Here is a 20,285-nt window from a genome sequence, read left to right on the forward strand (position 1 = left end):
TATGTCTTTGTTTCTCAACCTTTAGGTCGGAGGTTTGATCTCAACTTACCTACCAAAAGAGGTAATGTTTTGTTATGTGTTAAAAAAGTAGGAAATTTTGGAAATATATTTCATTTTCAAAGTTTTCCTGAATTTTCTTGCAATCCAAGTGAGAGAATTTTTGGTTTCCGCTGGGGGGCCACGAGGAATGTAGTGTGAGATCACGAGTCATCACCATTGACTTTCAAAACATCATAAGCTCATTCAAATGATCTTGGGTTCATCCCAAACGGACATCCCATCCTTTAGATAATGGGCAGTAAAAATCAAAGGTTTGTCTTTGCTTGGCAAACCTCAAATGAGACTTGTTTAAGCCTTGATGGATCAAGGACCTAGGAGATCCGATCAAGGTGATATTAACATAGTTTGGCTGACCTTAGGGTTTTCGTTTGAATCAACGGATTCGATATGTAAAGAAGGCAAGTGGGGCCAATAAAATGTCCATGTAGGGGGCCACTTGCTCAGTGATCCAAACCATAAATTTTCCGGGTGTTCCTACAGAGGACCATGGAGAAAAATTATAAGCCTCCAATTTGTACAGGCTTTCCGTGTAAATTTTGTCAGGTTATGAGTCTCCTTCCCTCCCCGATTTTGTTCTCCAGCATAGTAGCACTACTATGCCCATCTCACCTCCCAGGGCCCCACCCCTTGGAGATGCTGGAACACGTCTATAGAGGAAGATGGTGCATCCACATATATAACCTAGAAACCTTTTCTCCCTTTCCAATGTGGAATTTTATATTCCAACCCCCTTAGGGCCAGCTCCTCGCTTGCACCCACTTGGGGTCCGGCATCCTCACTGGCACACCTTACTGTTGAGGTTTGGTATGATGCCATTATGTCACGACCCGACCCTACCGTGAAAATATTATCTGGTTCTAGGTCTCCCACCCTCCTCAATTTGCTTCAATAGCAGCACTATGCCTAATCTACCCTGCAAGGCCCTGCCCATTAGAGATGTTGAAAATGCATCTACACAAGGAGGGAGAATCCACGTATATAACTTAGAAATCTTTTCTCTCCTTATGATGTGGGATCTTACTAGGGATGGACATGGTTCCGGTTCGAACCGAGGAACTGAACCGAACCGGTACATTCGGTTCGGTTCGGTTCCATTTCTATATGGTTCGGTTCCGGTTCAGAAATCCGGGAACCGGTGCAAATTCGGTTCGGTTCTGGGTTTGGGATTCCGGAACCGAGAACCGAACCGAGAACCGACCCACACCTTAAGTGTCTCCTCCCACCCTCCTAACCCATCTCTCTCCACATTATAAACTAATATTTTATGGATAAAAAAAAATTATGGTTTCCAAACATGGCCTTATTCTATATCACCACAAGGTATAGAGTAACTGAGATCAAGACCGTTGATCTTCTATATCACCACGAGGGAGCCCACATTGTCTTTGTCCCATGTTGAACAGAATAACCAAGTGTAATTCATTATTCATATATAAATAGGGCCATTAGTGAAGATTGGGTAAACCCATAACCGAACCGATTATATATGGTTCTGGTTCGGTTCGGTTCCATACATATATGGTTCGGATTTGGTTCCAATTTCAGGGAACCGATTATATATGGTTCGGTTCTGGGTTGAGCCCAAAACCGAACCGAACCGAACCATGTCCACCCCTAGATCTTACACTATTCATTTTGGATTTTGAGAATTGATTTTGAGTCAAAAACTGATCATTTGACTCAAATTTAAGTGTAAAAGGGGAGAAAAATTTATTAAGTCATGACATGTTTGGATGTAGGTATTTTTTTTCCAAAATAAAATAACTTCCTTAAAAAATGAGTTTTCCGGTTTTTGCCATCTCCCTCTGTATACAAAACTAGGCTTTCCCTACCTACTTTAGTTATGTAGGTAGGCAGAAGCTTACGTTAAATTCATAGGGAAATACGCCATATCCCTACGGATTTTATTTTATTAGTAGGGACAATGTGTTTACCTACGGATTGTGTAACATTTATCCCTACAGTAAAGTTTTTACCCATGGAAGTAACTATTTTTTCCTACGGCTAAGTTTGTAATTCCGCAGGTATATAGAGTCGGTGGGGATATGCTAAATGCGGAGCGGAGAAACGTTAAATTCCGACTTATTTTTCCTCATATGCCCACGGCATTTAATTAAAATGACAAGATTAACCCCGCAAGAGGGTGTAAACCTATCTTGCTCTTTCGTTCTCTCTCGAGGAGGATAACACAAATCCTCTTTTCTATTCAAGATGCGGATAGAAATAAAGGATTCGATTAATCCATTAGCAAAAGGTTTGCAACAACCTCCACCAAAACATCATTTCCAGCAGCTCTCTCTCTCTCTCTCTCTCTCTCTCTCTCTCTCTCTCTCATTTTTTGTTTTCATTTTAGGGGTTTACTACAAACAAAGATGGTGGGTTTTCAATCGGTTCTAGTCAATTGGTTTTGCTGCTTAACGAGGGTTCCTCTGTTATATGAGTTTTATGTTCAAACCGTAGCCTGCGAATCCTATTGTTGAATGGTATCAGCTTTTAGAAATGCATGTCAGTGTTCTAGTTTTTTGTAAACAGAGTAGTCCATGACCCAATTGTTTAAAACTCCCTGAATTAATCATTGTCTTGCCTGGGTCGATTTGGTTTAGATTCAAATATTTGTTGCGTCAACCATTAACTCATGTAGACTCCATTTTACATTGGGCAAGTTCTTGGCTGAGTTGGAAGCAATGCTTCTTCTTACAAATTCTTGCTTTATTGGATAACCATTTTTTTTTCAAAAAAAAAAAAAAAAAAAAACTTTTTCATGTGATATGCTTTTCCCAATAGTTATCTTATTTTTAGATTAGAGTGTCAAGCTTCCATCTGAACTAAAGTGTGCTACTTTTAGCTTGGTGGTGTACATTAAATTGTCTTTCTAGCATCCTATTATATTTAGTTTTTGTTTCATGTTCATTCTTTTGGCTCAGATATGTTACATACTCAAAAGAGGAAGAAGCAGTTTGATGTATTCATTAAGTGCATGGGTTTTTTGTATTGGATGTTTAGTCCTCTAGGTAGGCATGTGATTCACTTTCCAGTGGTAGTGTAAACAAGCCACATCTCAGTCATAATCTTGTGACTATGTGATGTTTTTGTTTGCCCATGCAGAGCATGCTTTGGTACTACCAAGTATTGCCACACATGGTTGAGAAATATGGTATGTCCATATGATTAAACAAAAGGAAATATGTGCATTTACTTGAAGCATTTTTTTGTGAATTCTACTTTTAGTAGGCTTGAAACATGTTCACTCTAATTTCATGTAGAACAATGTGTTTGTTGGTCCAGCCTTGCAGCAATCCAGATTGTTTATATTTGCATGACTTTGGTGCCCATGAAGATAGTTTCACTAAATATGAGATAATTTCAGCTTATACGAGGTATATCCATTTCTGCAATGCATGGACTTTCTTGCATTTCTTCCCTTACCCAAGCTGTAGATAGACTTTACCCTTTCCCTTCTGCTTTCTATTTCTTGAATAAACTGGTTCTGATTTCTGTTCCTGAATTGTTGATTGATTATCTCCTTGCAGTTGATGTTGGAATTTTTTCGAAGCTCTTAAGGTTGGAAACACAGACATTTAAGTACAAGATTACCCTTCTATTTGGGATTTTACTGGGCGATTATAGTATTGGGTGACAAAAATATGAAATTCAATACCAAAAACTTAAATTTTTGGGAGGAACTCAAAGTGGATAGAAGATTGGAAGTTGGTTTCTTTTCTCTTTTCTTTGCGATGGAAAAATTCCAGAATCTGATAAAGTGGCTTCCCATCTGTTTTCCTTTACCAAAATCACTTCGCAATGATGAAATTGTGTGTGTGAGAGAGGCAATGAAGAAATGGGGTTGTGGGGTTTGGTGATATCTACAGATATACAAGTGATGGGTCGTTGAAGCAAAGTATTACCGTCGCTAACGCCTTATGCTCAGATCTGATTCTGGCACATGTTAGTGTCTATTTACATTTCCAGAGTTGCACCATTCCTTTTACTCATCACACAAAAGAAGTATCCTACCCATTCTTTCTTTACATTTCATTGATATAGCATGAGTTCCATAATCCATAGTATAGCCCGTGTTTGCTTTTTTTTTTTTTTGGTGCATAGTTGTTTGTGGACCACTTGGGGTGTAATTTTTACCTTATGGAAATCATGCTAGAATTTGAAAGATTTTGTTTCCTCAGCGAATAATAGGCTATTATGTTAGAAAGATTTTGTTTCCGGTTGAGGCACGTGCTAACTGATTTTTAAACTTCTTGCTCTTACTAATAAAATCTACTTCAGTTATACAGTTGACACACATTGAGTTTATCTGACAGGATAGTGGTGTTAATTGTGGATACAGTTTTAGTATACCAAGTGTTAATTTATTGTGCTGCTTGTAGGTCTTTGCAGCAATCGATTAACCCAAAGACAAGGGAATAGAGAACCTTGCCCATTTTCACACCAAGATTGGCAAAGTAGGTACACAAGTAATGGAGCAGTGGCCATTTCTCTACCTATCTTCTTCTTCTGTTTCTCATCCTTCTTCTTCATGCAATTTAAGAATCTTGTTCTAGGACACTTTTGCCTTTTCTTTGGGAAGTATTTTCACATGGTAGTGGTGGATTTAGGAGATGAGAGTGTTCCTGTACGAACGTTTATTTATGTAACTACCATGCATCTGCAGCTTTTTCGACCATCTCAAGATTTTTCATGAGGAGGTAAGTTGGTGAATGGGCATTATTTCCAGGAAGTTAGTGTAAGTTGATTTTTCGGCTCGAATTTATTCTTCTTCTTGCGGGGTTCTTTTCAATAAGATACTAGTAAGTTGATTTTTTCGGCTCTAATTCTCTTTCACCGCAACATTTGGAAGACAAGCATTTGAGTCACTCTGTCAAATTGAACCCATTCAGTGATCCATGGGACATCACCAAATTGAATGCTTCCAAAACAGAGGACCTGTTGCTTGTCTCGTCCTGCTTGGTCTCTTCCCACCTATCTCATTTCAGCCCTGGTTCTAAAAAATTATCATAGTTCTTTCTCTAACCAAATACAGTTCACATAATGTCTCCTTTAAGTCACTTTGCTGTTCAATGCATGCAAGGATGGGTTTTTTAAATGCAAGTATGCATCCCGTAAGAAATTTACTGGTATATTTGCATTTTTTCTCTTCATCTGGGCTGACCCACTTGATGTTTGTATGCTCTAGAGCATCAACAAGAACACATGTGGAGTGCCCACTTGGTCTTGGTCCCATCCGATCAAGGTATTCTCACCTCAGAATCTTGTTTTACTTGATCTCTTGAAGCAGGAAGTGGTTCTTGGAGGTAATACATACGGTGGTCTTGTATGCCTGAAAATTTGGGCGCATGTTCCTTTCCCTTCAAAAACTTGAAAATTTCTAGATCGACATATACTTTTTGCAGTGTGTTCTTATTCTTACCAATTTGTAATATTAAGTTGTACTGTACTCTTCTGACCCATTTTAATATAATGCATGGAGTATGTTTTGCGTTATCCTTTTTATAATCTAGAATGGTGCGGCATGAAGCAAAAATATGATGCTTTACAAGTTCTGTACTTTTGCAGCTTACGCTGATTTCGCACCTTCTTGACTTCTTGTTTTGAAATTAGCACTGTTAACACTTATTGTACAGCAAAGAGAAGATAATCATTAACTGGTATTGGAGTGGCTCCTACTTGAGGGCCAACCCCATGGAAATGATTTTTGCTTCTGCATGGATGGGAAAATTATGTAATTCATCCTTTTAATGCGTTATTTCAGTTCAATTTATTTGAGAAACTTTTTCTACATCTACAAGGGCATCTATGTCTGTGCTCAGTCCCACATGTATCATTTTGGATATCTTTTCTGAAACATAAGTAATGTGAAAAGATTTTGTATCTATGGAGACCAATCTTATGATCCAAATCTTGACATTGGTTAAGTAATTTGAAATTTTTTGTATCTATGGGTTTTGTTAAAGATTTTTCTTCTGGTTATTGAGTCAACAATTTTGATCTTGTATCCAAATTGTAATTTTCACTCTTTCTATTATTTTTCTTTTGTTTTTGCATAGAGAAGGAAACAGAAAGGGCCCAACATATAGTTTTGAGCAAGAAAGACCAAAGACACCGGATCCTAAGGTGAATAAATAAGCTGCCTTTTAATCTCTTTTTTTTTTTTTTTTCATACATGCTCTATTGTGTTTGAGTATGTTTGGTAGGAAAATGGATTTAAACATTCACTCTCCTCAATCGGAGTAGGTGATCCGTTTCATAGGTTATTTGGTATGCATTTATTTATATGATGATGGATCATATGAATAATGCTTCCTGACTTGCTTGTCATGAAGCCCATTTTCTGTCTCTTCTCTTTAAATATGATGTTGGATAATACACATGATTTCATCAAAGTGGTGTTTCAATGTGCTTCACCTCTTCTAATTCCCCTAGAGGCACGATGACTTGCATCAAGTTTAACATAATTGGGCTGGGCTCCAAGGGAGAGCTAATAGAGGAAAATTTCTCTCAAGCTCTTTCAGAAATGCCATTTTTGTATCTGTTCTGCAACTCATCAATTTGTTTGGAGGAACAACTTGCAACATCATACTAAGTTGACATGCGTCCATCAAAGTCTTTATGTAATTTGTATACACATGACTCAATCAAACCATATATATTGCTTGTTGATATGTGATGGATTTTAATATTTTTAATCTAAATTTCTGTCTATCATGGTTTGAGTGATGAATTTATTGTTCTTCAGTATGGTTTGATTTATGGAGTGGTAATTTAAAGGACTGTTTCTTTTGACGTAAAATTTCGCTAGGGCTTTGATTCTTTTGATTGATGAATGAATGTATTTAATTTATACATTATTTGTGGTTGCAGGTTAAATTATTAAATAGTAAATTATGATGAGGTTCGAGGAGACGACGAAGAAGAGGTGGTGAAGATGGTGCTATGGAAATCGTGAAATGATGAAAATCTTGAACAATGTATTTTTTTAATGGCTCAATGTAGTTTAAAGTTTTTGTCAGGAACAATTTTGAGATATTTGTTATTAACATTTTCTTGTAATTTTAAAGATATTCAATTAAAATAGTTAATTTTTTATATATTTGTATCTGATGTGGTGGAAAATGAATGTCACAATTGTGGAATTTTGATGTAAAGATATCACATATATTGTGTGAGGAATGTATAGTTACAATAGGTCACATAGAATTACTATTTAATGGATTGAAAAATAGAAAAAAGGCTATCCATACGGCTATTTTTTTTGAAATTTCGTAGGGAAAAGCACATTTTACCTACGGAGTATTTTTAATTTTTATAGGGAAAAGGTTATTCCTAAGCTTCTTTTTTTTGAAATTCCGTAGGGAAAAACACATATTCCTAATGATTATTTTGAAATTCTGTAAGGAAAAGGCTATACCTACAGACTTATTTCTGAAATTCCATAAGAAAAAGTATATTTTCCCTATGGATTATTTGGAAATTCCGTAGGGAAAGGTGGCCTATCCCTACGAACAAACCGTAGGGAAAAGTACACTTTCCCTATGGTATTTATTAACTTCTGTAGGGAAAGTCCAGTGAAAGGTAGCCTATCCCTATTGAACTTAAAATCTGTAGGAAAAGGGCTTTCCTTACGACCACCTAGTCTATGAAAGTTGTGCACACTGAAATTCAACTCAACTTAACAAAGCTTTTGTCCCAAACTAGTCGGGGTCGACTAAATGAATTCTTTAGAAAAATTTCATGAAGAAGGTGAAAGGAATCTACCCGGCTCTAATCCTGGCTCTAGATGAGGGTGAATTGGCTAAAAAATAGGACATTAGTGTATAAGTAATGAGAAGTGGCTAAAAGTCAAGAAAGGAAAGGAAAAACTGTACTCAAAATAGGATGACTTGTTCTGACTTTAGCCACTTCTTACACTCATCTCAATCGTGCCCTCTCAAACTTCTCTCACAACTTGGAAACAGTTGTTTATCCTTAAAAAAAAGGGCGCTGATATCCGCCCCTCCCCCCCTCGCTTGACAGCCGGCTAACTTTAAACGTTATAATTGAACGTATATGTCACGTTTCCCACCATTTGACCTCTCTCTCTCTCTCTCTCTCTCTCTCTCTCTCCACACACACACACACACAACAGGAACAGTTGGTGGGCCCAACAAAAACCGTTGGTGGAATGGTGGGCCCATCTTTGAACAACGTAGGCCCTGCCCATACCACACCATAGGATAATCCAAACCGTCCATTTGATGGCCCATAAATTTAAATAGTTTGCGTCCCAAAATATCATTTCCATAGGCTGATCCTAGCCCTTCAATCTAAATAGAAACTACATCTTATGCAACCTCTATAGATTGTAGGGTTGTGATCACCCTACGGAAATGATTTTTTGGGGCACAACCTATTTACATTGTGGCCCATCAAATGAATGGTTTGGATCATCCTATGGAGTTGGTCGTACAGTAACATTAAGGCCCGTCATAGCAAGCCGTCCATGGTTTGGATAATCCTATGGAGTTGGTCGTACAGTAACATTAATGCCCAATCATAGGCCCTGCCGATATTTTTCAAATTGAAGCGTACCGTCCACAACATAGGATGATCCAAGCCGTCCATGGGTTGGATCATCCTATGGTGTCAGGTGTGGTTCGTATACAGTAACATTAAGGCCCAATTTAGGCCCCACCCATATTTTTGAAATGAAGTGTACCGTCCAGACCATAGGATGATCCGAGCCGTCCATTTGATGGGCCACAATGTAAATAGGTTGTGCCCCAAAAATCATTTCCATACGATGATCACAACCCTATTTACGTTTATGGCCCATCAAATGGACGGTTTGGATTGGTGTGCTATGGGTGGGGCCTATGTTGTTCAAAGATGGGCCCACCATTCCACCAACGGTTTCTGTTGGGCCTAGCAGTTTGTTTCTAGTTAGGGTACTCTTGGACGGATTTTTTAAGATCATGTTTCTTGGGATTCTTTTATTATGACGTATCCTAAGCGACTGAGGTGCCGAATGATAGGAGCTCGAAATTTTGATGCAGCAGGTCGGCGTGCAGCCGCGCCTCGCTGTGTTGGAAGACCTAGGAGGAGACAGAAGAACTCCTTCGCCAGAGCAGTCAGTGGAGTTTGTCGAAACCCGCATTACTGATACAGACCCTGGGATGGTGCATTTGTCGGCCACAAGGCAAATCGGGAGAAGGTGGCTGGGCTCTGTAAGCTCGACCTCATCGTGCCTTACTAATAGGGGGGCTTGAGCTCCTTGTTGTCTTTGTTCGTGCGTTCGCCGTTGGGGCTAGAGAAAATCCCAGTTTCGAATCGCACAAAGTAGAGCTAACGAGAGTCGCCTTGGTTGCGGGCCAACTCCCAAAGAGGTTCACTAATTACTTGACTGTTGGCGGGTCTCTTTGTTTGTATGTGTTGTCCGGAAAGAGGAGGACTCAATGATTATTCGTTCGCCGGAACCAGAAGTGAAGATTTTGGTGGATAGGAAGTAAGCAATTCTCGTCCAGGTGAAATTGATATTGTGCTTGTGTGCAGTCTATGAGCTTGCACCAACTGTTACTGTTGTGTGTGTGTGTGTGTGGAGAGAGAGAGAGAGAGAGAGAGAGAGAGATACGTTAAATTCTAACGTTTAAAGTTAGCCAGCCGTCAAGGTCGGAAAATAGCCTACGAGAGAGAGGGGGGGGGGGGGGGGGGGGGGGGGGGGGGGGGGGGGGCGGGGTGGGGTGTTGGATATCAGCGCCCTAAAAAAATCCCCAAGAAAGCTTCTCTTTCCTATTTTGGTTTTCCCACATAAACAAGAAAACCTATTTAACATCTGGGAAAACGAGACAACTCTCAGCGGGCCAAAAATAAAATCCCAAAATATCATAAAACATAGAACATAGATCTAAACCTTAAATCCCAAAAATCTAAAACCTGGTTTTCTTACTTAAAATCCAAGAAACGTTGCTAGGACAGCATACGAGCAGCTTGATCATGACCCTCTTTTACATTGTTTTCAAAGTAAAACCTGGATTCTAAAATCTGCGTCTCCAAACAGCCCCTAAAATATCCTAAAAAGTCATAAAACCTAAAACATAGATCTAAACCTCAAATCCCCAAAATCTAAATTTTAGATTTAAAAAATGACCTCTAAAATTCCAAATCTAAAATATAGTGACAACTATTAACCTTTATTTTTTTTTATGTTTTATGATCAATTAAAAAACCCACTAAAATTCTCAAATATTTAAAAACAATTAAATTATAAAAAACGAGTTTTCCATAGTTTGGATGTAGGTAGGTATTTTTTTCCAAAATAAAAAACTTCCTTATAAAAAAGGAGTTTTCCATAGTTTGATTAACACTGTAAATCCAGAATTTTTTATTCTTAAAATAACCTTTAGGGCATGTTTGGATACCTCCTATTTTGTATTTGGATTTGGAATTGAGTTTTCAGTACAAAATGAATAGATCTGCTAGCTCATGTTGAGGGAGACAAAGACGGAAGGGGGTAATTTCTGCTGCAGGGGAGAGGTTGAGGAGCCAAGAGGGTGAAGGAAATTGCGAGATCTGTGGATTTCCAATTTCTTATTTCCACAGCTTATTTGGAAATCTGATTTTTTTCACTATCAGTCGCTGAATTGGAAATTCAAGGATTTGATTAGATCCAAATGTCAACGCGAAAAGGGCTGCAAATGTGAGAATTCCAAATCAAAATCTTCTCGGCATCCAAACGGGCCCTTATAGAAAAAGCAACGAAAGAAAAAATCCCACTAAGACCTACAATTTTGGTTTTCAAGAAAACAAAAGTCCACATTTATCTGTTTTAGATTTCCAATGGGATTTTGTGCATATCTGTTTCATCTCTACTTCCTTTATCTACAACGGCCATGCTTCTCTTCTCTCTCTCTCTGCAATCCTTTTTTTGAGTGCTTCTCTTTTCAGAAACCTTGAATCCAAGTCCACAATACATGGCCCTGCCGCAAAAAATGGAAACCTCCGAGCGAGTAATACCTATGTTTTTGCTGGGATTGTTCGTAAGTTGTTATACTCTTCCGGTTTCTGAACGGAGCAGTCCATTCATCAGCTTTCTTCATAAAATGTTTATGATTTTCCCTGTTTTTACACCTTTCTCGCTTTCCTTTCCCCTTCATTGAGAAAGTCCATATGATTTGCCCTCTTCAAGATATAAGGGAGGTGTAAAAAACGTTGAAAATTGCAGTCACAGCTGCTGTAGGTGTCAAAGTATGTGTCATCACTTGATGGATGGGAGTATCGGCTTCACGATGGATGAGGAGTAGCGCTCTTGATTACTGGATGTGTTTGATTGCGCAAAAGCTGAGATGGCTTAGGGGTTTTGCTTGGCCTTTGTGTGTAAGGAAGCATCAAACAACAATACTAAGATAAAAGATCGATCAACACAAGAAGCAACTAAAATAACTCACTGGGGTTTGAAAGCCCATGCCACGATTTGGAGAAAAGCTCCAATATAACATGTGAAAGGGGCCAAGCTCCTTCACCCACGTGAATGAACTAAGGCTCTTCACAAAAGATATTCCAAAAATCTTCTTTATTCAAATCTAAATCTTTCTTCCTCATATCGTTACATTATATAGACGCCAAAACTCAAAAATAGAAACCATAAATACTACTTACCTAAACAATTAATCTTAATCTTTCATCTAAAGTAACACCAATAAAAGTTAGAAACCTTACTAAATCCTAAAATAGAAATCCCATAATGCATCATTTCAGTAAATCGCCCATAACATTGCTAAATCATGTCCAAATCGCATAATCTTGGGCTCGTTAGATAGCTAATCGAAAACCTTTCTAAAGATACCAAAATCATGCCAAAAGACCAAGATTTGATTCCTTCAAAATATGCAACAAATAAAATGACGAAAATAGAAAATAAAAAACTTGTTCAACGCCACACGTTCTTCATCATTTTGGGTGTCAAGTACGCGAAACTCCTTGTTTGATTGCCAATATAGCATTGAAATCCTTGAAGACCCCAAGGGATGTCGTCTAGTTAATCTTTAACCATTGCATGTCTGCTGATGTGTCACTTTGTCCCTCTATATGATATCCAAGCCCAAAACCATAAAAAGGTTGAATTTTGCTTAGATTTCTTTGGAAGGATGCTTTTTCCTTCTCTCACTTTCTCTGTCATCTTTCTCTATATTGGTAATGACATCCCTTACTGATACTCTACGAGGTTGACAACCAAACACTACTTACCATTATTCTTAGAGGTAAGTTCCAAGCAAATCCAATGCTTGTCTCCTCCATGTTGGCAACTAATCCCACTACTCTCTGAATCTATGCCGCACAACCAAATAGACTCGAGAGAGCCATGGTAATGGGATTTGTTTTCTGTTTCCTTTGGTCAATTTTTTTTGTAAGATGGGTGCAAAGAGGAATCTGCAATTGATCATAAACATATGAAATGTAGAGAGAAATTACCCAACACACCATGTCAAGCAATGGGTCATCTTCATGAAGAATCGAAGTATGGAAAAGGAGAAAATCTAAAAAAAAAGAAAATGAGTCTTCTTGATGTGAACCAAATGGTAGAAAAAGAAAATCTAGAAAAACAACCCATTAAAAAGTTTCCCAGGAAAAGTATATTTTTCATAGTTTTCTTTTCCCTTGATCTAAACATTCCCTTCATTCCCTTCCGAGCATATCCCTTTATCACCAAACAGGCTTTGTATCTTTCAAAAATAGAGTCTTAGTCCTTTAACTGGTAGATGTTAGGTTTGGGGTATGAAAATAAGTTCAAATAATGCAAAGTAAATTAATTTTTTTACCGAATCCATCGGCCATCCTTTCTTTTTCTTGCTCCTACTTGACCGGATATGGTGTTCTATTCTCTCGTGATTTCTTAGTAGGTAAAAACCTTTCAAAGAACTTCATAAAGAATTTGAATGGATAAACAAAATTTAGTTCACCGAGGGTCAACTCGAGGTTTCCATGAGGGTTTCTTTCGTTAGCAATGTATGCAACATGTGATAAAATTAAGAGAATTTCTATTAATCTTGGATAAATTACAAAGATTTGGTCAGTGCTTATATAGAGTATCTACATGATAAACATAGAATAAAATCTAAACCAATGCCTAAGCTCTCTCTATAGTTAACATTATTAATGAGACCAATGCCCATCATCGTCTTTTTTTGGCTCTGCAGTAAGACTTACGATAAATTGGGCGGAATCGACTCCTTGGTCATAGTTAACATTATTAATGAGACCAATGCCCAAGCTCTCTCTATACACATTCAAATCAAGTTTGCTATGAACTAATTCATTCATCGGAAGGCCACTTACACTTGGAAAGAAGAAACTGCTTCTATTGGTTTTCTCTCCAAAGAAGACTGTCCCTTCAAGGGGGTCGCTATCTCCCTTCTTATGTCCTCTGATTTTTTTTTTCTTTCTGTATTGGTATGGTGTTTTGAGGGCTGTGATTTTCTTTTCCTCCTCTTTTAATAAATCTAGTTCCACCTAGACCCAACTTATCTACCAAAAAGAGAGTACTTAATGAAATAAGAAGTGTCACTATCAAATGATAAGTATTGTTATGGTTGATAATAAGCACTGAGTCATGCCTGACATGGTGCAATATGAATGGTCATCAAATATAGCTGATGTGGTTCACCTCTCTTTGGTATACGGGGAGGAGGAAATCAGGTTGGATAAGTCCAAAAGGAAAAAGACACCACGTCTCTCTTTTAAGCAGTTGATAAGTCAATAAATGAAAAAATCCTCCACCTTTATTTTCTTAAGTAGTCTAGTCCTTATGAGAATATGATCATATATAGGAGTAGTAGCTTTGATAACTAGTATCAATTATAGTGGTGCCTCAAAGAAAAATATGCCCATATGATGTTGAGAAAATGTATACAACTATAGGTTACACAATCGTAACATAAACTTCTGAAAAAAAAGAGTACAACTCCTCGATACTTATTCTATTTCATGGATGGTTGTCAATTTTATACCGTGAGTTTCTTCAAGTAATGCTACATTAGTATCTTGTGGACCTGAAGAAGCAAACGGGCATGGTGGCATCATCAAGCTATCCGTACTTCCTTCCAACATTTGACCTACACTTTTCATAGAAGGGCGATTCACAGGGTGAGACTGTATGCACCAGAGGGCCACTTTAGTTAGTTTTTTTGCAATCTCAGCATCTCCATCTTCCTCAATCCTGAGTCTCAATCCATCTCCTTGATTGAGTTTATTATATACCCATTCTGGAAAGTAAACTTCACTAGTGTTTTCTACTGTAGCATCAATATTCTTCCTACCTCCAACCATTTCTAGCAACAACATTCCAAAACTATAAACATCTGATTTGTAGGAAACATTTCCAAAGTTCCGAGAGAACACTTCGGGTGCAATATAACCCATGGTCCCTCTAGCATCTTTCATGGATACAATGCTTTGCTTCTTTCGACATAATTTTGCCAGTCCAAAATCAGATATCTTTGGATTAAAGTTATGGTCTAGCAAAATATTGTGAGGCTTGATATCGAAATGGAGAATGCGTTGTTCACAACCCTGGTGTAGATATTCGATTCCTTTAGCAACACCAACTGCAATATCTTGAAGCTTTTCCCAACCAAGCACTGGGTCTTTAGCATCAGCTGAGAAGATGAATTTCTCTAGGGATTCATTCGGCATGAATTCATAAATAAGTGCTCTTCTGAATCTATCAACACAAAATCCTAGAAGGCGAACCACATTGACATGATGAATTCTACCAATGGTACCCACTTCGTTAATGAAATCTTCGCCATTACCACCAGAGTTTTGGAGGAGCTTTACAGCAACAGTGACTTCACTGGGAAGCTTCCCTTTGAACACAGAGCCGTAACCTCCTTGACCCAACTTTTCCTTGAATTGATCTGTCATCTTTTTCAAATCAGCATAAGAATATCTCGTGGGCTTCATTGATTTGTAATCTTCCAAGAACTTTTCAACTTTGAGTTGGTTTTCTATTTCCTTTCTATCTATTTTCCACCAGATGTAGACCTTAATGCTGATCAATGTTGCTAGTGAGAGAACAAAGATGCCTATGCTGACACCTGAACATATAATAAGATTGAAGATCATTAAGTAATTAAGGTACATTTATCTAGTCTCTAAACATGGCAGAGAGCTCTACCTATTATTATGTACTTTTTATCACTTGATCCTGCAAAAAATAAAAGTAGAAAGTTAGAATCATTACACGTATGGTCTTCATTCATTTCAAGCAATCCAATCCATCAATTGTTCATGTAACCAAAAAGAAACACAGAAATTCTTAAGTTTTAACTTTACAGTTTCTTTTAAAAGTCGAAACAACACATTCAATTGTAGGGATAAAAAACTAAATGATTAAGAAGAAAAAAAGGTAAGAACCCGGGACCTCTTTTAGACACCTACATATGCATGCGGTAAGAATTTCTGTGTCAAGCAGTGTTGCCTTCTCTCTCTCTCTTTTATAGAGAGAAAATATGACCGTTGGGAGGAAAAAACGCCCATTAAGATGGAAAAATGTTTCTCTCCCAATAGTCACTTTTGAGACTGCCGGAGAAGATGAAACGGTTTGTATTAATGGGTGTAATTATAAAAATGTTTTGGAAAAAAAATAATTTTTCCTGGATTTAATGGAAAAAATTTAAACAGTTTTTACCAAAGAGTTCATTTTTATTTACCCAAACCCGAACCTTGGACTGGCTCGTCAGGTGATCGTGTTTGTTTCTATGAACTTAGGTTCATGCAGAACAGGGTCAACTAACAAATTCCAGCGGCCCCACCCCCCCCCCCCCTGCTCAAGCCTTTCCTCCAATCTGCCTCTTATAACGAAGTGAATTTTTTTTTTTAAGTTCCAATGTGGAACTAAACACTCTTGCATTGGAGCACACCAGCTTTTGAAAACAAGTGGAAATTTCAATTTTGAATCTTCCTTCCAAGATTTTGTGTTCAAGAAGTAACTTTTGACTAAAAATTTCAACGCGGTGTTATACTCGTCATCCAGAAAAGCCTAAATCCCGGCACATTGGTTTTCACGGCAAGGTGGATGTAGGGAAAAAGAATTTCAGATTTTTTCTATGGAAAAAGAATTTCAGATTTTTTCTTTGAAAAAGAGAGATGTGTAGAGCGCTGAAGTAGGGGGTACAGAGAAGACTCCCGGGACGAGAAAAGAGAGATGAGCAGCAGGAGCAGTATGTGTAATGCGGAATTAAGAAGGAACGGAAATAGAAGAGGGGAATACCTGGAATGCAAGTGATTTCGTCACCGGTTATGTTCTTGAATCCGCATCTCTCTCCTCTTGTTTCACAATCACCGCATCCAGGCACGTCCCACATCAGCAGATGATCTCCTACTTCGGACCAATATGCCAATGGACATTTGACGGTCTTGATTCGCTCGCAAGAGAATGGCAATCTGTCCACGCCCTCATCCCCATCATAAAGAAAAACATTGTATTGAGAGCCGCTCAGGCATTCGATAGGAGGAGAATCGAAGTTATTAATAGGAAGATCTGACGAACAATTGAGAAATGCGCGGTTGCAGTGTGTATACAAATTGTAGTATTCAGGCCAAGGGTGGAAAACAGAAGCGGAGAAATTAAGTTTGAGGTTGAAGAGGAGGCCCTCGATGCAATTCTGAGGGTCGGATATGCTTAGTGCCTGATCCTTGTAATCGATACGTGTCACGTAAAGCTCAGTTGAAGATGGGAGGGTGAGGACTGTGTTGGTGCCATTGCAGGAGAGATCAAAGCCAGGATAGGCGCTGCAGTGCTGATGCTGCTGGTCTTCTTCTTCTTTCAATCGAAAAGGAAATCTAATTTCAGGGCCATGGGGATCGCACTGCTTGAAAGGTGGGCATGGTTCTGGTTGACAAACTCCATTGTCTAATAATAAAATTATGAGGAAGAGGGTCACGGAGATCAAGTGCAAGATGGCCTCTGCAACTGGCTTACCCATACTATCTCAAATTTCGTAATTTGTGCTAGTGAAAGTGTGAAACTCTCGTTTTGGCACATTTATTTATTTTAGCATGACCTCAACGAAGACTTGATCGAGATTTTTTTGGGCGGCTGATCAAATCCCAGTTTTCCACGTGGCATCAAAAAATCTAACAACGAAACTTTCTAGTAGCTTCGGATGAGGTCGACCCAGTTGGACTTTTTGAAGCTTTAGTAGAGGGCGCTCATAAATTCACCCCCTTACACTGACGCCCTCCCACTTAGTCGTTGGGTTTCGAAGACTTCTCAGTTTTCACTACATTGGTTTTCAAAGGGCATGTTTGGCTACCATGAATTTTTTTTTTAATGATAAATTGGTATGTCCAAGTTGAGATGAGGGTGAATTAGTTAATAATCAGGAAATTAGTGTGCAAGTGATGAGAAGTGGGGCAAGAAAAAACTCTACTCAAAATAGGATCAACTTATTCCTGATTTTAGCCACATCTTACGCTCAGCTCAATCGTGCCCTCTCAAAACCCTCTCCTCCCACTGCCCTACCCCTCGGAAACAGCTACTTATCCTTAAAAAAAAAAATTCCCAGCTGCCAGATATGGCCTAACAAAGCTTCTCTTTCCTATTTTGGTTTTCCCACATAAACAAGAAATCCTATTTAACCTTTATTTGAAGATAAAGCGAAACCCACTAAAATTTTCCAATATTTTAAAACAATTAGATCATTAATGGCCCTTATAACATCAACATGAAACAATGATTAAGTGGGATTTCGTTTGGAAAATAATGGGGAAAGTGGAATTGACCAACGATTTGGTCATTTCCATTTTCCAGCATACTTTTTGGATTTCGTGGGGGATTTCAGGTCACTTCCTTTTCTTCTTCTTTTTTTTTTTTTTTTTTTTTTTTTTTTTTTTTTTTTTTTTTTTTTTTGTTTGATAACGTAGGATGTCCCCACCCCCTTCGGGAGTAGGACTAGTCCCTACGGATGCACGCAATCGCCCGTAAACCACGTGCATCGGGCAAGTCCGGGTGGGATTCGATCACTGGTCTCCAGGGAGCATACCCGAGACTTCCTTTTCTTCTTGCGCAAGTGTCACGGCACGAGAATTTCATCTTTATTTTCCAAGCCAAATCCTGTTTTGCTAGCAGAACTCATTATGTTTGTAGGCATCTTTTATGGTTGCAATGGGTCCCATGGTTCCCATCTGCATCCCTCAATCTTTCTTGGTAATTTCTATTCAAAACTGCATTAATATCTAATATTGGAATATTCACCACTTGACTTGTTAGTGGGCCCATGGTTCCCATCATCGTTATATCTTTCTTGGGAGTTTCTATTCAAACCACATTAATTTCTCATATCCACACTTGACCCGTTAGTGGGTGGAAAATATGATGGAATATAAATGTTGATGGGGTATGAAAGAGGGGACACCAATCACCGTCCGACACGTGGCGCCAGGACAAAAGCTGGGTTAGACAACAAAGATGCTGTAAATCAGTAATTACGCCCTAAGGTAAAACCCCAAAGCTTGCACTGCCTAATCATATGATGGCACCTGTCTAAGGGTAAAAATGTAATCCAATACCTAGCCTCCCACTGTAAATAGCTTTTACAAAGGCAAAGGTAGGGTCCGAATCCCAAAAAATTACTATTCATAGTAGCTTTGGTTTTCACATCTGTGATGTTGCTTCTCCTCTTCTTCTTTCAATCGAAAAGTAAATCTAATTTTAGGGCCTTGGGGAATATTTGTCAGCCAGAATTTTTTTGGTTCTTGGGACTTTTGTGGAATTTCCGCAGGAAACCCACGTTTGGTTGCTAGTTATATAGTGGGCAAAAAAGAATCCCACGAACCAAAATAACCCCGCAGGAAACCCAAAGCTGGAAAAAAAAATTCCCAGGAACCAAAATAATCCCGCACGAAATCCGAGGAACTAAAATAACCAAAAGAAGAACTTTTTTCTTCCCAACAGTTCAAGCAACCAAACAAAGGGATTTTTATTTTACCGGGATTTTTTTTCCCATCATAGTCCGGTCAACCAAACATGGGATTTTTATTTTACCAGGATACTTCCAGGGAGTTTTTTTTTCCCACCAATCTCCTAGGAAGTTTTTTGTTTCACAAAAGTCCCAAGAACCAAAATAATTCTGGCATAAAAAAATTCCCCAAGAAAGCTTCTCTTTCCTATTTTGGTTTTCCCACATAAACAAGAAAACCTATTTAACATGTGATTCATGTCTATCCTTTAACCTTTCTCGGTACTTTCTCATCAAATAGACACGACTTGGCTTGTTAGCGTGTGGAAAATATAATGCGGAGTACATAAAAGTCAGTCTTTTAGTCTGTACAGACGTGTTAGGCCTAAAATCGGTAATAGATATGACAGTGATGTAAGAGCTGAGCTGGAGGATCCGAGAAACCGAGGTGAAGGAGCTGAGTCTTGAGGAAGAGAAGTAAAGGAAATGAGTAGCTGAGCCCTGCGTAAAGAGCAAACGAGGTCAGAATGACCAACCCGGAGTGTTACTCTGGACAGGCCCTTCGACACTCAAGTCAGTATGAGCAGGAGTGCAGAGCGAGTTTAAGAGTGGTGGGTGAGAAGTTAATACCCTTTTTATGAGCTTTGGAAGCCCTTTTATAGAAGGAAACCTGTGGTAGTTGGGGAGTTATTACCCTAGGACAGGTGTCGGCCAGCTACAGGCTCGAGTTCACCTACTCTGTGGTAATTACCAAACTACCCCTGCTGACGCAGGATCTGTGGTGGGCCATCCTTGGGCCGTGTCGACAGCTAATAGGCTGTTGTTTTTGTACCCCATCAGTTGCCCCCAGTTCTCCAAGCCATTGTGGTGACTTGGGGAAGTGTGGTGAGTTACATCTCTGATCGGTGGGAGTCTGTCCGGCATGGGAATCAGTCCGGAAACTTGTCAGTCCGGCTGGAGTCAGTCCTGAAATTTGCCAGTCCGGCTGGAGTCAGTCCGGAAATTTGTCAGTCTGGCTGGAATCAGTCCGGAAATACGCGTCATATCTAGGCCGGACTGATTTTTGTGACGGGCACAATCACTTTAAGAGTTATCCCTGACCCGAGCGTTTCGCGAATACCCTTGGCCTCTTGGAGATATGTGCGTTTTCGCTGACATCCTTGCCTCAAAATAAGTGTCTGTCATCAATGAAAGACACGTGGCACCATTCAAGGGCCTTGAAGTGTGTGCCCTTCATTAAATGTGAACTCCCATGGCCAAGGCTTATAAAAGGAGGGTTTT

General features: G+C 38.9%; 1 protein-coding gene and 1 long non-coding RNA gene across 15 annotated transcripts; one reads left to right on the forward strand and one right to left on the reverse strand.

Moving 5' to 3' along the window:
* The first annotated feature begins 2,192 nt into the window (after window positions 1–2,192).
* On the forward strand, window positions 2,193–7,217 carry LOC143861724 (uncharacterized). Of its 14 annotated transcripts, none has more exons than XR_013240001.1 (5): window positions 2,193–2,435; window positions 2,985–3,071; window positions 3,166–3,437; window positions 3,591–6,186; window positions 6,934–7,217. It is a non-coding gene; the product is annotated as an uncharacterized LOC143861724 (long non-coding RNA). The 14 variants fall into 14 exon arrangements; XR_013240000.1 differs by having other exon boundaries at window positions 2,194–3,071; window positions 3,166–3,214; window positions 3,324–3,437; XR_013239999.1 differs by having other exon boundaries at window positions 2,194–3,071; window positions 3,166–3,214; window positions 3,346–3,437.
* A 6,691-nt stretch (window positions 7,218–13,908) lies between these two features.
* LOC143861723 (rust resistance kinase Lr10-like) lies at window positions 13,909–17,089 on the reverse strand. The gene is made up of 3 exons (XM_077372614.1): window positions 16,316–17,089; window positions 15,221–15,250; window positions 13,909–15,140 (listed from the first exon to the last, which is right to left on the reverse strand). Exons 1-3 carry the CDS (start codon window positions 17,028–17,030, stop codon window positions 14,017–14,019), a joined length of 1,869 nt encoding a protein of 622 aa, XP_077228729.1. The 5' UTR covers window positions 17,031–17,089; the 3' UTR covers window positions 13,909–14,016.
* Between the last annotated feature and the right edge of the window lie 3,196 nt (window positions 17,090–20,285).

The sequence above is a fragment of the Tasmannia lanceolata genome, unplaced genomic scaffold (assembly GCF_043159265.1).
Source record: "Tasmannia lanceolata isolate RefF3 unplaced genomic scaffold, GAP_Taslan_0.1 ptg000037l, whole genome shotgun sequence".
In the NCBI taxonomy this organism is placed as follows: domain Eukaryota; kingdom Viridiplantae; phylum Streptophyta; class Magnoliopsida; order Canellales; family Winteraceae; genus Tasmannia; species Tasmannia lanceolata.

Coding starts and splice junctions, on each gene's coding strand:
- LOC143861723 (XM_077372614.1), bottom strand. CDS start 17,030: ATGGGTAAGCCAGTTGCAGAGGCCATCTTGCACTTGATCTCCGTGACC. Junction 15,251..16,315: donor CGAAATCACTTGCATTCCAG/GTATTCCCCTCT, acceptor TATTTTTTGCAG/GATCAAGTGATAAAAAGTAC. Junction 15,141..15,220: donor TAAAAAGTACATAATAATAG/GTAGAGCTCTCT, acceptor TTATATGTTCAG/GTGTCAGCATAGGCATCTTT.